Source organism: Callithrix jacchus, chromosome 10 (assembly GCF_049354715.1).
Source record: "Callithrix jacchus isolate 240 chromosome 10, calJac240_pri, whole genome shotgun sequence".
In the NCBI taxonomy this organism is placed as follows: Eukaryota; Metazoa; Chordata; class Mammalia; order Primates; family Cebidae; genus Callithrix; species Callithrix jacchus.
Genome location: NC_133511.1, coordinates 13,478,558 through 13,495,412, shown reverse-complemented (window position 1 = coordinate 13,495,412; position 16,855 = coordinate 13,478,558). Strand labels below are relative to the sequence as shown.

General features: G+C 40.4%; 1 protein-coding gene across 44 annotated transcripts in view; it reads left to right on the top strand.

The window, feature by feature from the left end:
• Positions 1 to 16,855, top strand: part of USP28 (ubiquitin specific peptidase 28) — an 83,890-nt gene that overhangs the window by 50,077 nt on the left and 16,958 nt on the right. For 22 of the 44 annotated variants that reach the window (XM_078339508.1, XM_078339503.1, XM_078339494.1 and 19 more), the window contains 6 exons: positions 526 to 674; positions 2,501 to 2,628; positions 5,970 to 6,065; positions 10,552 to 10,731; positions 15,040 to 15,248; positions 16,521 to 16,591. In XM_078339508.1, the coding sequence (XP_078195634.1) occupies positions 526 to 674; positions 2,501 to 2,628; positions 5,970 to 6,065; positions 10,552 to 10,731; positions 15,040 to 15,248; positions 16,521 to 16,591 (833 nt within the window). Of the gene's footprint in view, positions 1 to 523; positions 675 to 949; positions 1,027 to 2,500; positions 2,629 to 5,969; positions 6,066 to 10,551; positions 10,732 to 15,039; positions 15,249 to 16,520; positions 16,637 to 16,855 lie in introns of those variants that run through there. The other 22 variants (XM_078339505.1, XM_078339497.1, XM_078339496.1 and 19 more) reach the window with 4 other exon arrangements.

Below are 16,855 nucleotides of genomic sequence, written 5' to 3'. Positions count from 1 at the left end.
AATCCCTTGACCGGGAAGCACATACTATCTGGTTGTCTTTCTTTTTGCAGGTTTTTTTGTTTGTTTGTTTTTTGAGACAGGTTCTTGCTCTCTTGCCCAGGTTATAGCGCAGTGGCGTCAGCATAGCTCACTGTAACCTTGGACTTCTGGGCTCAAGAAATCCTCCCAGCTTATTCTCCTGAGTGGCCAGGACTTAAGGTGTGCACTGCTGCACCCTGCTGATTTTTATTTTTTGTAGAGACAGGGGTGTCGCTATGTTTTCCAGGCTGGTCTTAAACTCCTGGCCTCAAGCGATCCTCCCACCTTGGCCTCCCAAAGTGGTGGGATTACAGGCATAAGCCACCACACCGCTGGCCTTTTTTCAGTGTTAGTGGTTGTCAGTGTTCTGTGTCTAGATCGACTGGCTCAGTAGAGGTTGCTATAAAGGCTTAAGTGCATTTCTAACCAGCTGTCAGGAAGTTGCTGAATTTAGGCTTTAGATAGTCATAGTGATGTCTTTTTTAAAAAGTCTCTCTCTTTACCTAGGAAAACCCTTTTGTAACAATGAGACCTTCGGCCAGTATCCTCTTCAGGTAAACGGTTATCGCAACTTAGACGAGTGTTTGGAAGGGGCCATGGTGGAGGGTGATGTTGAGCTTCTTCCTTCTGATCACTTGGTGAAGTATGGACAAGAGGTACGTTGGAGATCTTTATTTGCTCTGCCAGTGACAAAGCCAGTTAAGTAGGAGTGAGCTTTTGGGCAGACTAGTTTCCCATCACATATTAAGTAACTTTACACTTAGAGCTTGAATTTGTCTTAAGTCTCTCATCAGTTGATGTGAGTCACTGAGTATTAGTATTTTGATAAATAAAATTTTTACTAAAACTATGAATTTGAGTTACTTGTGTAAAGGTTGTATGCTGCTTCTGATGTTTTAAGTATGATCAAGTTTCTCTCTTTCTGTTGAAGCCTACCTGTACCTGAGTAGGGAGAACCCACTGCCTCCATATTTTCGGAGGGTAAAAGTACAGTGATTAACTCCTATGGTATGCCATTTAGAATATTTTCCCTATTATAGTATTTACTGTTCTCAATTGTAAATTCTGCCTTTGCTTTTGACATTTTTAAAATTTAATTTTCATTTGTTTATCTATTTTTGTGGGTTGGAAAGAAAGGGGGGAAGTTATAGGGAGAGTATGGGTAGTTAACGTCTCAATATTCATTCCAGTGGGTTAAGAGTTAGCGAATAGCATTTGTAACATAATTCTTAACACTACACAGTTGGGATTGTTCTCCACTGATCATATGTTTTGAGACGAAACTGTGGCTTATATATGAGTCCGACTCATTAATTACTATGGGAGACAGTGGAGCTTTCCTGAACTGACACAGGTAGCCTCACAGGAGCCATAGGAAAATAGATTCACTGTAGAGCAGTGTTGGAACTCAGAGAGAGCTACTGCCTCCCTGGCTTTTCAAGGAAATTACTGATTCCTAATGGAGTAATTATGTCATCTGTACCATCTGTGCAGAAGACCTGGTGTATCCTCTTAGAAAAGAGGGAATGCTCACCAGCTATACTTACACCTGTGGACACCTGTATTCTAGGATGGGAACTCTATAAAAATTAAACAGAAACAAACAAAATCATCATGCTCATTTAGATTTCACCTTTAGGTGGTCTCACAGGCTATCTGAATTCACCTCATTATGCTAACAGGGTATCTGAAGGGAATGCTGCTTGTACTTTTGGTAAAGGGAACAGCTTTAAGCTGTTCACAGGAACCTCAGACATATGAGTGAATTGAATAGAAAAGCCAATTCTGATTTAGCTTTCCCGCACTTGTGATCCTTGACTGTTGAGTCTTTTTTGTCAGTACCTTCCTTTCTTGAAACTCAATTAACATTGTAGGTTGATTTAACTTTCTTCTTTATGAGACCTCTGTGAATTTTTGGAATTCCAAAATTTTTCTTAGAAATTGAGAAATTATAAAACCATGAAGCTATTTCAACTTTCCTTTGTATACATAAAGGAGATTCAAATTATGGTTAATAGACTAAACAAACAGCATGTAATATATATACTCATATGAGTCTTTTTAGCTGAACATGGAGTTAGTTTTCACTTTAGCTACATGCTGCTTAGATCACAATTTCATATTCTGCAATTAGGCTTGCTGTTTTAAGTTTTCAAACCTTTTGAATACTGATGATGTAATGAATGAGTTGTGTAGAGGCTTAGCGCACTTCACATATTCAAGGGTGGTTTATTCTGAGGACGATGATTGAGTAAAATGTTGACTAGCTAGTAAATTTGGAGTCTTGAGGAATGTTGAACCATATTCTCTAAGAGTGTGATTCTAAGTATTCATTTCCTTTAGTGTTAAAGTTCTAGCATGAGCTTGACTTAAGTTCTGTACCAAAGGAAGAAAGTTTGATGAGGATGATATTTTAAATCTGGCTATTGTTATTTCCTAAAATTAATTTTTCTTTCTCTCACATTTCTACTCTTGACACTAGCGTTGGTTTACAAAGCTACCTCCAGTGTTGACCTTTGAACTCTCAAGATTTGAGTTTAATCAGTCCCTTGGTCAGCCAGAGAAAATTCACAATAAGCTGGAATTTCCTCAGATTATTTATATGGACAGGTGAGTTCTTGGCTGATTTTTTTTATTTCCTGGTGTATTGCAGCAGTAGAGATAGATAAGCATATACTAAGTATTTTGTGCATAGGAATCACCTGGAAGTCATGATAATATGCAAATTTGGATTCTGTAAGTCTAGATTGAGGGTCTTTGCCTTTTTCTGAGACCTCCCAGGATTGTTTATGCTCATGTTACTTCTTATCTCTGGACCATGATTAGAGTAGCTAGAGTTTAGGTGAAAGCCCTGATCCTTTTGGGGTAGGAACTACCTTTATTCTGGGGGTGGGTAGGTCCCCTAGCAGACTTGCATTATAGAATTTTAATTTTATAAAAGTCTGGTTGATGTTAGGCGTGGTGGCTTACATATATAATCCTAGCACTTTGGGAGGCTGAGGTGGGCAGATAGCTTGAGCTCAGGAGTTTAAGACTAGCCTGGGCAACATGGCAAAACCCTGTCTCTAAAAAAAAAAAAGAGGCTGGTGTGGTGGCTCATGCCTGTAATCCCAGCACTTTGGGAGGCCGAGGCAGGTGGGTCACTGGAGGTCAGGAGTTTGAGACCAGCTTGGCCAACATGGTGAAATCCCATCTCTACTAAATACAAAAATTAGCTGGACATGGTGGTACACACCTCTAATCCCAGCTACTTGGGAGGCTGAAGCAGGAGAATCACTTGAACCCAGAAGGTGGAAGTTGCAGTGAGCTGAGGTTGTGCCACTGCACTCCGGGGTGAGTGACAGAGTGTGATCCCGTCTCCAAAAAAACAAGAAAGAAAAGAAAAAATATTTTCCTTTTCCTTTTTTTTTTTTTTGAGATGGAATCTTGTGCTGTCTTCATGGTGGAGTGCAGTGGAGCAACCTCGTCTCACTGCAGCCTCCACCTCCTCGATTCGAGCAATTTTCGTGCCTCAGCCTCTCGTGCCTCAGCCTCTGAGTAGCTGGGATTACAGGCATGCGCCACCACACCCAGCTAATTTTTGTATTTTTAGTAGAGACCAGGTTTCATCACATTGGCAAGGATGGTCTTGATCTCCTGACCTCGTGATCCGCCTGCCTCGGCCTCCCAAAGTGTTAGTATTATAGGCATCAGGCACTGCACCTGGCCTCTTTTACTTGTTTTTTATGTAGTCATTCTTATCCCATGGTTTATTTTTAAGCATATAACCACCATCACAGTCAAGATGTAGGACATGTCCAACACCCAGAAGATTTTCCTTGCCCCATTGTGATCAATCCCTTTCTCTCCATCCCCAGGTCTTGGCAACTACTTACTTGTTTTTAGACTCTGTAATGTTACAGTTTCTAGAATGTGGTATTAGTGGCATTGATATTTAGTAGGTACCGTGCTGTGGCTGTGTCCTTTCTTTAGGATAATAATTTTGGGATTCACCCATGTTGTTCATATATAAGTAATTTGCTCCTTTTTATTGCTGAGTAATATTCTAGTGTAATATGTACTGTTTTTTCCATTCGCCATTTGGTGATGTATTTAGTTTTAGGCTATTATGAATAAAGCTGCCATGATCATTCACATATGATCCTTGGCATAGTTTTTAGTTCTCTTGGGTAAAATATATAGGAGTAAGATTGCTGGTTCCATGAAAAGTTCCACTTTTCCAAACTATTTTCTAAAGGGACTGTACAATTTTGCATTCCCTCTAGGAGTATGTGGGGACTCCATTTGCTCCACATCCTTGCCAGTGCTTGGAATTATAAGTGTTTCTGATTTTAGCTATTTAGTGAGTGTGTAGGAATATCTTCTTTTTCCTTTGATTTATATTTTCTTTTCTCCCATTGAATTATCTTGGCACTTTGTCAAAAATGAATTGAACATATATTTGGGGATCTATATCTGGAGTCTGTTCTATCTGTTGTCTGGTCTAATGCCAATGCCATATTGTTTTCATTACTATGGTTTTATTGCAAATTTTGACATTAGATAGTATGAATCTTCCAACTTTGTTCTTCTTTTTCAAAATTGTTGTAGCTATTCTGGTCCTTTGCATTTCCAAATAAACTTTTATCAGCTTGTCAGTTTCTAACCAGTGGCTATTGGGATTTTGATTGGTGGTGTTTTGAACTTATAGATCAGTTTGGGGAGAACTGACATCTTAATTATATTGAGTCTTTAGGCCGAGCTCGGTGGCTCAGGCCTGTAATCCCAGCACTTTGGGAGGCTGAGGCAGGTGGATCACCTAAGGTCAGGAGTTCGAGACCAGTCTGGCCAATATGGTTGAAACCCTGTCTGTACTTAAAAAAAAAATTAGCTGGGTGTGGTTGTGAGCACCTGTAGTCTCAGCTACACAGGAGGCTGAGGCAGGAGAATTGCTTGAACCTGGGAGGCAGAGGTTGCAGTGAGCCAAGATAGTACCATTACACTCCAGCCTGGGTGACAAGAGTGAGACTCCGTCTCAAAAAAAAAAAAAAAAAAAAAAAAAAATATTGAGTCCTTCAATCCATGAATGGCATGTAGCTCCATTTATTAAATAAATTAATAAAGATTTATCTAAGTCCTTGTTAATATCTTTCAACAGTGTTTTGTAATTTTTAGTGTACAGGTCTTGCACACATTTGATTAAATTTATCTCAGATTCATGCTTTTAATTTCATTTTCATTTGTTCTTTTACAAAAGAGTATGGAATTGCAGTTTTTGTTTTTTTTTTGAGATGGAGTTTCACTGTTGTTGCCCAGGCTGGAGTGCAATGTGTAATCTCGGCTCACTGCAACCTCTGCCTCCTGGGTTCAAGTGATTCTCCTGCCTCAGCCTCCTGAGTAACTGGGACTACAGGCGTGTACCACTGTGCCTGGCTAATTTAGTGGCGATGGGGTTTCTTCATGTTGGTCAGGCTGGTCTCAAACTCCTGAGCCTCCCAAAGTGCTGGGCTTACAGGTGTGAGCCACCATGCCTGGCCTTTCTTTTTTTTTTTTTCTTTCTTTCTTCAAATTGACTTTGTATCCTTTGACTTTACTAAACTCACTTATTAGTTCTGATGTATTTTTTTTTAGGTTCCTTGAAATTTTCTGCGTAGATACTTGTTTCATGTGGAACTAAAAGGCAGCTTTACTTCCTTCTTTACTATCTGCATGCCTTTAATTTATTTTTCTCACTTTATTGCATTGGTTATACCTTCAGTTAAACATTGAATAGAAGTAGCAAGAGTGAGTATCCCTGTTCCCAGTCTCGGGGGGAATGCATCAGTCTTACTCTTAGGTATAATGTCAGCTGTATGTTTTTCACAGACGCTCTTTATATGATTGAAGAAGTTTCCTTGACTCTTTAGTTTATTGAGACTTCATGTCATGAATGTTGTTAAATATAAATTGTGTTTGTGGGATTATTTACTTAGGTACATGTACAGGAGCAAAGAGCTTATTCGGAATAAGAGAGAGTGCATTCGAAAGTTGAAGGAGGAAATAAAAGTTCTGCAGCAAAAATTGGAAAGGTGAGTTGTGGACACCTTCATGCTGAGAAATGTAAAGGACAAGAGTAGAATATTAAAAACAGATAATTTGTTTTTATTTAAAAATTAACTCAAAGTTCAAATATTAACTAAGAGCATTTTATAAAATAGCTAAGAAAATTTTTTGTCTAAGTGTGGAGCAATCTTCAAGATCAGCTAGCATTATTCACGGGGATAAATAGTAGTCCCAAGTACTTAAGTGACCCAAAGTCACACAGTTAATTATTGCAGTGTACTAAGGAAAACCTGAGTTCTGATTTTATAGCCTTTGATTTTTTCTGCTCCCTTTGCCATCTTTTTCACAAATATGAGAGAGGCAAGTGTCACAACGGTCCGGTCCACTTTTGGAAAAGCAGTTTCTGAAGTGTCTAAGAAAGATAAAAATCAGTGCTTTTCTACCTAGAGCAGTGCTAACTGATTAAAAGGGCTAATATTTCTGATGCACATAAAGTTCCTTCTCTTTTGGAGGAATTTTTCCTTTTCTGATTGTTGGTTTTACACTATTTCTGTGGAATGATTTTCTGTGATTTCCTTAGGAGTCCATGTAATTTCTTTCTAGTCTAGATAGATCCCACTGATTTTGCACTTTAGAAAGAGATCCCATACATAGTCAGTGGCTTATTCTCCCTTTATCCACTTAACGGTTTTCTTTCTATGACCGCCCCACCTCCACCCATTCCCTTATTAGGCCATTAATTTCCCTCAAGGGCGACACTTTCCCTACCAGGCCTAAGATGGCCCCTGCACTGTACCCCCTCTGCTACTTCATCTTCCTTTCACTCCAGAAGAGCTTATACAAGATGTGATTAGTCATCTGTCTTAGTAAAGACTTCAGCTGGAAACTGGTTCCTCAGATACTGTCCTGGAAGTGATTTACAGAACTCCTAAGTGTGGCGGTATTTTACTTTGTAAGGTTGGAATTTAAAAATTATTTTTATAGAACCAACCGTACCAGCTGAATGCAGTATCATGTGCCTGTATTCCCAGCTATATGGGAGGCTGAGGCAGGAGGATTGCCTGTGCAACATAGAGAGACCTCGTCTCTCTCTCTCTCTCTCTCTCTCTCTCTCTCTCTCTGAGATGGACTCTCGCTCTGTGGCCCAGGCCAGAGTGCACTGGCATGATCTCGGCTCACTGCACCCTCCACCTCCTGGGTTCAAGCAATGCTCCTGCCTCAGCCTCCCAAGTAGCTGGGATTACAGGCATGCTCCACCATCCCTGGCTGATTTTTGTATTTTTAGTAGACATGGGGTTTCACCATGTTGACCATGCTGGTCTTGAACTCCTGACCTTGTGATCTGCCCTCCTCGGCCTCCCAAAGGTGCTGGGATTATGGGCGTGAGCCAGTGTGCCCAGCCAAGACCCCATCTTTTAACAACAACAAAAAAGAACCAAGCATACCTGTTGTTTTATAGTTGAAAAAGTCTTAATTTTCCAGGAGACAATAGGGTATTCTGGATTTTAAAATAGAGCATAGGACCATTTTCCTTAGAATGATAATACTTTTGTTTGAAAATAAAATGAGACCTCTGAGTTGTACCTTCACGAGTCTAGAGGGGCCAGGGAACGTATTCCCCCACTTCTCCCACCCTCACACACTCCACCACTGACTGTCCGCATGTCTGCCTAACTACTCAATCTGGATTTTGTGGAACCTGCTCCAAAAAGGCATTAAAAGGAACTGCCAAGCACGAAATTTTGTCAAGAAACAGCAGCTCTTGGAACAGAGAGGCTTTCTGAATAAAAAGAACCAGCCCCCTAGCAAGGTGCCCAAAGCTGCACTCAGAACCTCCAAAGAAAGAAGAAACTCCTAGGGTGTATGGTACTTGGAAGACCCGTCCCTTCCCAGAAAAGAAGGCAGCTGCCTCCAGCAGTGGGTCAGGGTCAGAACAGTCCCTGGACAGGAAAGTTGCAGTGTCTTGGCTATCCCTTTCCCCTTCAAAGAATGCTGATTCTGTTGCAGCTAAGTAGATTTGCTGGGGGTGCCCTTCTAAAGATTGATAGCCAACTAACCCACTCCCAGAAGAAAGGGCCCCAGAACAAATCCTCTTAGGTCAGTGCCCCACAGAACTCTACCAAAGCTCACTCAGAATACATGCTTTGTAGCATCCCAGAAGTTGCCAAGGAAGAATGGTGGCATTTGGCTGTGAGATGCTGGACACAGGACCTAAGGGGCATGTTACTTTCTTGGTTCATGTAGCACTGTCACCTACAGTGGAGATACGCTTTACGACAAGTACATCATTCTCCCTGGCCACTGTGGACTGCCAAACCAGGTGGAGTGGTGTCCAGAAGCAGCACATGGTGAATGTCGTGCTCTTCAAGATTACTTATGACAGATCTTGAAGAGACAGGGAAGATGGTGGGGCTTGCCATCCACGATGACTTCAAAGTCCTTCAGAACTTTTATCCCAAGTCCCTCACCAGTGACAACTCCCATATCCTCCTCCTCCTTCCCAAATGAAAGGCTGATTGCCTGGTGAAGGTCACCATGTCTTTGAAGCGTCTCATCAAGAAGCTGCTGAACTGGGACATACTGATTGGGAAAAGCAGGCATTCCTCTGTGAAAGACACCCAGGCCACCATGGAGCTATACAAATTGGTTGAACTTGAGTGGGAAGAATACCTTGGCCAGAATTCCCCAAAAGACTGGTGACAGTGGCTGTGTTGGTGATGTGGGGAGGCAGAGGCAGCACCAGGAGCAATAGGGCAGTGGACCAATGGACAGCTCAACCAGGTCCACATCTTTGAAAGCTAGAATTGTTGATGAGAGAAAACCTCTACTCTAGATTTAATATCCATTGAAATTCCATCTCTGGAGTTATGTCCTGTGTCTGGTTAAGTGTCCCATGGAAAGAGGAAGCCTCCATGTCAGAACCAGCGCTGTATCCTTTACCTCTTACATGGTGCTGTCCCCAGGTCCCTGGCAGTTAAGTTTGACTTTCAAGGGACAGGGCATACTGGGAAATGTAGTTTCCCATAGTGCCTGATCACTAGGGTGGCTATATGGCTCATTTTGTGTCTTTTCTTCTTGAATAGTTGACAGCACCCTCTTTTACTCTCAGAAGTTTCCTGGTTGGATAATAAATTACATGGTCCCATTTCTAAAACAGCATCACAGTCTGCATCTAGCCTGTTTTAGGGTTTCGCTCATTCTTCCTGCCTTGACTGTCAGAGGTGCCATTGCAGGTGAAGTTTAATTCTCCCTAGGGTTCCAAGGCAGTGGAGGTAAGAGGGTAGCTTGGAAATCAACTTTTCTGATTTAGGAAAGCAATCTCTTTCCTAAGATTGAGGTTTTATTTCATGTAGGTCCCAATTGGTACGTTAAAAAAGAATTTGTAAAGTGTTTTTAACCCATTTATGCCAGGGGTTGCAGTTTTTCTGTGTGAAAAATCAGACCTTGGTGATGATCTTGAGCCGTAGGATATAAATAACTCCCATAAGCTTAGGATTCCAGTAATGGAACACTAGGCATAAATGGGTTAATGGTTTTTAGTCTTTATATTGCTAAACCAAGCCCCTAAAAACTCTGATTATTCCCTTGATACATTTTTATAATGGAAAAAATAAAATGACTGTAAATTTCAGACTTTTTTTTTTTTTTTAAGTTACGTATACCTGCTTGTATATGTGTGACACACCCCTGGGAAAATATAAAAGAAACGTTTTTTTTTTGGAGACAGAGTTTCGCTCTTGTTGCCCAAGCTGGAGTACAATGGCGTGATCTTGGATCACTGCAGCCTCCACCTCCCAGGTTCAGCAATTCTCCTGTCTCAACCTCCCGAGTAGCTGGGTTTACAGGTGCGCACCACCACGCCTGGCTAATTTTTTGTGTTTTTAGTAGAAACAGGGTTTCATCATGTTGGCCAGGCTGGTCTCGAATTCCTGGCCTCAGGTGATCTGCCCACCTTGGCCTCCCAAATGCTGGACTTACAGGTGTGAGCCACTGCGCCCTGCCAAAAGAAACATCATGGATACCATTAGGTAGTAGAACTGAGGTGGTGGTAGATGGTGTTTATGGTCTGTTTTTTATTTACTGATCTGTATTTGAATTTTCATACCAGGTACATGCATTACTTTTACTGTTTAAAAATGTTGCCTGGACAGAGTGGCTCACGCCTCTAATCCTGGCAGTGTGGGAGGCCGAGGCGGATGGATTGCTTGAGGTCAGGAGTTCCAGACCAGCCTGGCCAACATAGCAAAACCCCATCTCTACTTAAAATATTAGGATTAGAGCCCATTTGAAATGTTTCCTGCCAGATGTAAAACTTCAGATTGTTGGCAGTTTTTACTTTTGTAGTTAGAGAATTTTTACCCTATAGATTGTCTGAATACCCTATTAAATATTGTATAGCCTCTAGGAATAAGCCTGTCCATTGACTCCCTGTGATAAATAGATCTTTTGTCAGCGAATCTTAAAATGCAAAACCAATTTGGGCAGTAGCATACCAGTGTCTTTGCCTCTTAGGTATGTGAAATATGGCTCAGGCCCAGCTCGGTTCCCGCTCCCTGACATGCTGAAATATGTTATTGAATTTGCTAGTACAAAACCTGCCTCAGAAAGCTGTCCACCTGAAAGTGACACACACATGACATTACCACTTTCTTCAGTGCACTGCTTGGTTCCTGACCAGACATCCAAGGAAAGGTAATGAAAAGAGTTTTTTAAAAATAGTATGTATTGTTTTTTCTGGTATAATTTAAACTATGCACCATCTTTATACCTGATTCACACTCACCTATAAGAGCACAGGAGCTGTGAGTTCTTTGTCTTAAAGGGAAGGATTTTGTTGACTATCACTTGGGTTGGAGTGTTCTTAATTCTCACCAGTGCATTTGTCTTATCCATAGGATGGTTGAGTTATTTCAGAGGCTTCTTGAACTGTCCAAGATAGTGTTCAGGTTCCACCCAGGGCTGCCTTGTTTTGAACTACAAGCCAGCTACCATTAAAAGCCTTTCTCAGAGGAAACCTCAAGCCCTGCTCTTCCAAAATATCTCATGCTTCCACACTTGAAGTATGCATAACTATGTAAACATCAAGGAAAGAGACTTATTCCTGAATAGAAAATTCAAACTTGAAAAAGAACTGGCTAGAAATAAGAGGACAGCCTAGAGGGGCTTGTCTAGTAAAGAGAGAGGGAGATAAAGTCACAGGAGCCCTCTGATTTTATTTCAGCAGCCAACTGCAACAATCTCTATTGCCTAGAGGAGCCATGGAAAGTAGCTGGGACATTTGATATGAGTGACCTGGCTAATGAAAACACTAATACCCAATAAAAAGTTAGACAGTTTTGTCAAAAAACCTTAACTATTCTCCCCAACACTCCCCCTACAGGTATTGGTATTTATTCATCCATGTATGCATAGAAATGCTTGTTTGGATAGAACATACCAAATGTCAAGAATAATTATCTCTAGGGAGTGACAAGAGTCTGGGGATAGGAGTGGAGCTGCTCTTTCACTTTTTATATTCTGCTTAGATTTTTGAATTTCTTTTAAAAAATAGAATCTTTTAATGTATTTTATGAAATGTAAATTGAATTTTTAAAAAGTGGTTTGGCAGGCTAGTTTTTTTTTTTTTTTTTTTGGGGGGGGGAGGAAGGCAGGAAGGAAGGGATGAAGGAAGGAAGGAAGGGAGGAAGCGGGGAGGGAGGGAGGGAGGGAAGGGAAGAAAGGAAATCAAGCAATGAAAGAGACATTGCTGACCTGGATCTAGAGGTTTACAAGTTGATTTCTTTTTTTTTTGAGAGAAGGAAAGAAAAAAAAAAATAAGTAAAGGAGAGGAAGAAAGAGGAAGAGAAAGAGGGAGGGAGAGTAAATGGAAATATTGCTTTATTTTGAAAAAAATTGGGTATTAATAATGGCCAATCAATGTTTTATTTAAACTAATGGGTAGGTGTGATGTGGTATTGACAAGAATGTATATTTTGTGTATTTGAAGTGGAGAGCTCTATAAATATTTATTAAGTTTACTTGTTCTGGATCTGAGTTCGAGTCCTTGATATCCTTATTAATTTTCTGTCTCATTGAATCTAAGTCTCCTATCTGGGTGTTAGGATCATTAGCTCTTGTTGTTGCATTGATCCTTTTACCACTATATCTTTGTTGCTTTAAAATCTATTTTATCCGATACAAGAATCGCAACTCCTGCTTTTTATTTATTTATTATTTATTTTTGCTCTCCATTTGGTTGGTAAATCTTTCTCCATCCCTTTGTTTTGAGTCTTTGTGTATCCTTGCATGTGAAACAGGTCTGGATGTAACATGCCGTTGGGTTTTGGCTGTGTCTTTTGATTGGGAATTTAGTCAATTTAAATTTAGGGTTACTGCCATTTGATGTTGACTGGCTGTTTTATCCATTTGTTGGTGTAAATTCTTCTTTATGTTGGTGCTCTTTACTTTTTGGTGTATTTTTAGAAAGGCTAATACTGGTTGTTTCTTTCTGTGTGTAATGCTTCTTTCAGAAGCTCTTGTAAAGTAGGCCTGGTGGTAATAAAATCTCTGAGTTCTTGCTTGTTCATAAAAGATTTTATTTTTCCTTCAGTTGTGAAGCTTAGTTTGGCTGGATATGAAATTCTGGGCTGAAGGTTCTGTTCTTTGAGGATGTTGAATATTGGCCCCCACTCTCTTCTGGCCTGTAGAATTTCTGCCGAGAGATCTGCTGTAAGTCTGATAGGCTTGCCTTTGTGGGTTATCCGACCTTTCTCTCTGGCTGCCCTTAGTATCCTCTCCTTCGTTTCAACCCTGGTGAATCTAACGATTATGTGCCTTGGGGTTGGTCTTCTTGAGGAATATCTTTGTGGTGTTCTCTGTATTACCTGGGGTTGAATGTTGACCTGCTTTGCTAGTTTAGGAAAATTTTCCTGAATAATATCCTGAAGGGTATTTTCCAGCTTGGATTCATTCTCTCCGTCACATTTAGGTACACCTATCAAACGTAAATTTGGTCTTTTCACATAGTACCACATTTCTTGGAGACTTTGCTCATTCGTTTTTATCCTTTTTTCTCTAATCTTTTCTTCACGTTTTATTTCATTAAGTTGGACTTTGACCTCTGATATCCCTTCTTCTGCTTGAACAATTCGAGTGTTTAAACCTGTGCATACTTCTCAGAGTCCCTGTATTGTATTCTTCAGTTCCATTAATTCACTCATACTCCTCTCTAAGTTGTCTATTCTCAATAGGATTTCATCAAACCTTTTTTCAAAGTTCCTAGTTTCTTTACGTTGGGCTACAACATGTTCTTTTAACTCACCAAAGTTTGTTATTATCCATTCCTTGAAGAGTGATTCTGTCATTGGGATGCGCTCGTTCTCCATCAAGCCTTGTTCCATTGTTGATGTGGAACTGTGATCATCTTTAGAGGGAGAGGTGTTCTGACTTTGAGTATTCTCAGCTTTTTTACGCTGGTTTCTTCCCGTCATTGTAAATTTATCCTCCTGTCGTCTTTGAAATTACCAACTTTCAGATTAGGTCTCTTGAGTGGATGTCCAGGTTGTTAGTTCCCAGGGCCAGAGCAGCGGCGTTAAAACTGATGGTGCTTTTCTGCCCAGGATTCTCCTGTCGGGCTTCCTTCTTGTGTCCGTAGTGGGCGACTCTGCCTTCCCGGGGCTCCAAACCTTGGTCAGAAGGGGAAGCGGTCCCGTTTACTCTGCTCCGAGAGCTGCTGCGCCGAGGTGCCGGCGGAACCGCTGCGCCGACCACGAGAGTCGCGCTGGCGACCCGTGTGTTTCCACCACTGGGGGATCTTCTGCTCCGTGAGCGACCAGACTTTGTCTGAAAGTGTGGCGTCCTCTAGTTCTCCGCGCCTTCCCTGAGAGCTGCAATCCCGGGATGTTAGCGATCGGCCATCTTGGATCGTTCTCTCGGCAGGCTAGTTAATCAAATAAAATAAGAGTGCTTGATATTAGATTTAAAAATTACGGGGAAGTGTATGTGTGTAATCTCCTGAAATTGAGATACCTGTTGTCTTGTTGGGCTTATTTTTCCATAGGTGTGGACCTTAGGCAAAAGAGATTGCCTCCATTATTTTGTGCATGTGAGAGAGTAGGGAAAGGGGAGTGAGGGTTTTTTTTTTTAAGCCAAAAGTAAAGAAAGTTTATATTCTTCAGCTTTGGTGTAAAAGAGAAAACCTAACTACAATTAGAAGCTTATTTTATATTCTTGCTGGTTTGTTCACCTGCAGTTTTACTCTGACAATAGGTTAATAGAGAAATTAACATTTGCTTTATATGCTTTATCCTCTGTCAGTTTATAGTAAAGACATAAAGAATTTGACATTTCTATTTTGTAGATGAGATATTATTTACCTGAGGCAAAATACTCTTTTCCTTGGATATTTAGCTAAAATAGTGGAGCTAGGATTGTCTGACTTGAAGCCCTACTCTCACAGCTCTCCAAGGTGTCACCTAGTGTGTGTTCCTGTGAGTTGTAGAGTTGTATGTTCAGCCGATGCTTCCTTTTTCTTGCTTCTGTGTATTTTGTTCCTGGATGGATAGCACCACTTTAGTTGGGTTCATCTTGTAAACTCTGTAGTTGATTCCTTAATTCTTGCAGGCCTAGTCTTCTCTTCTCCATCTTCCTTCTCTTCCGATCTTTATGAGAAGGAATAATCAATGATCAGAGAACATGAACTGAAGACTCTGACCGATCCGCCTTCGGATTCCTTTTCTTTACTTACTAGCTTGGTGAACTTGGACGTGTTGCTGTTCAATTTCTTTAACCTTAGGCTTGCGGTTGGTAAAACAGGGGTAGAATAGTATCTGCCTGACAGGCTAGTTGTGGTAAATGAGATGATATATATAGAGAAAAGGGTTGGCTCCATACCTTTTTAGAGTTAATGCTCACTGAATACCTGTACTTTTTCATATAGCATCTTGCTTTCCAAAGTACATAATTTAAGCCAGGATATCTTTTGCAAATTATCATTATGAACATGATTTTTGTCTTCCTCAGTACGAGTACAGAAAGCTCTTCTCAGGATGTTGAAAGTACCTTTTCTTCTCCTGAAGATTCTCAACACAAGTCTAAACCATTTACATCTTCTCGGTCTTCCATGGAAATGCCTGCACAGCCAGCTCCAAGAACAGTTACAGATGAGGAGATAAACTTTGTTAAGACTTGTCTTCAGAGGTGGAGGAGTGAGATTGAACAAGATATACAAGGTTGGCTCTTTTAAAACTTGTCAGTTACTCTTCCTTTTCTGTCTTTTGACTATTTGGAGGTTAAGCACCTTGGTACACTTCCTGACATTACTGTACATGGTACAGAATTTTTTCCCCTCAAGATGGAGTCTTGCTGTCACCCAGGCTGGAGTGCAGTGGTGCAGTCTTGGCTCCCTGCAACCTCCGCCTCCCAGGTTCAGGCCATTTTCGTGCCTCAGCCTCAAGGGGATTATAGGCACGCACCACTACACCTGGCTAATTTTTGTATTATTGTTATTTTTAGTAGAGATGGGGTTTCACTGTGTTGGCCAGGCTGATCTTAAACTGCTGATCTAAAGTGATTTACCCGCCTTGGCCTCCCAAAGTACTGGATTACAGGTGTGAGCCACCACAGCTGACTCATGCTATTGAATTTTGACATGGTAATTGTGGCTTCTTTTGTACTTTTAGTGCCCTGTAAGCTTGGCTCACACACCCCTATTACACAGATGTGGAAAGATCCTCCCTCAAAATTTCTGGGAAATGATCACCTTTGCTGGTATTTTTCTGTATCTGTTGATTTCTGTTTCTGTGGTAGTTTATCTAAACCCTGGCTTAAGTTGACCCAGATTTAGCATTTAGCTTTTCTGGACTTCTGCTTTTTAAAGTCTTTTATATATGAAACATGCTTTACTGAAAGTTAACAAGGCAGGGTATTTGAGCAGTACCCACAGTGTAAAATTGGATTATATAGCATTGTATTCTTTAAAAGTCCTTTAACCTCATTGCCCATATTGCTCTGAATAGCCTTACCCCCCACTTCCTTTCTCCTTTTGTCTAGGGAACAAAAAGACGATGGAAATTCCAGAATCTTCCCAGATTCCTATTCAGAGAAATTTAGCCTTACCCTTTGTTCTGTTTTCTCATTTCAGATCCTGTCTGAGACATAAATTTTACAGCCAAGTGACCCATTAAGATGTTTTCCTAATGGCTTAATCTTTAAGAAATTTTGGTATCAATTATAAAATATAATTTTTAAAACCTTAATATAATTACATTGAACTAAAAGCCTTCATAACCTAAAGTACTAGCTGCTTTAAAACTATATACTGTTCCGATGCAAGACACCTGAAAAAAAAAGAAAAAGAAAACTGGACACTGCTTCGTGGTTCATAGAGGGAAGCTGAGATCATTAGGACCCTAAGCAGTTGTCTTTGCTTAGTTGTAGTAGCCTGTATGACATAGAATGAGATCATTTTAATAAAGCTTTTGTTTTTCTTTTTCTCCAAACAGATTTAAAGAATTGTATTGCAAGTACTACTCAGACTGTTGAGCAGATGTACTGTGATCCTCTCCTTCGTCAGGTAGAATGAAAATTGATGGGAAAGTGGTCAAGGCATGTGCTAATGGTAGATACAAAAATAAAATTTGATAGTTTTTTTAAAACCCAATAGGAATCTCCCTAAGATACAAGAATAAACTTAAGATAGAAATTGATGTTATTCTGTTTCTTTATTTTAGGCTAAAGAACGCAATATATATATATTTTTTTTACCAGCAACAGGACCTAACACATATTTGTTTGAATTCTGCCACATAGAGTTTTTTCATATTGTAGAAAGGTTTGC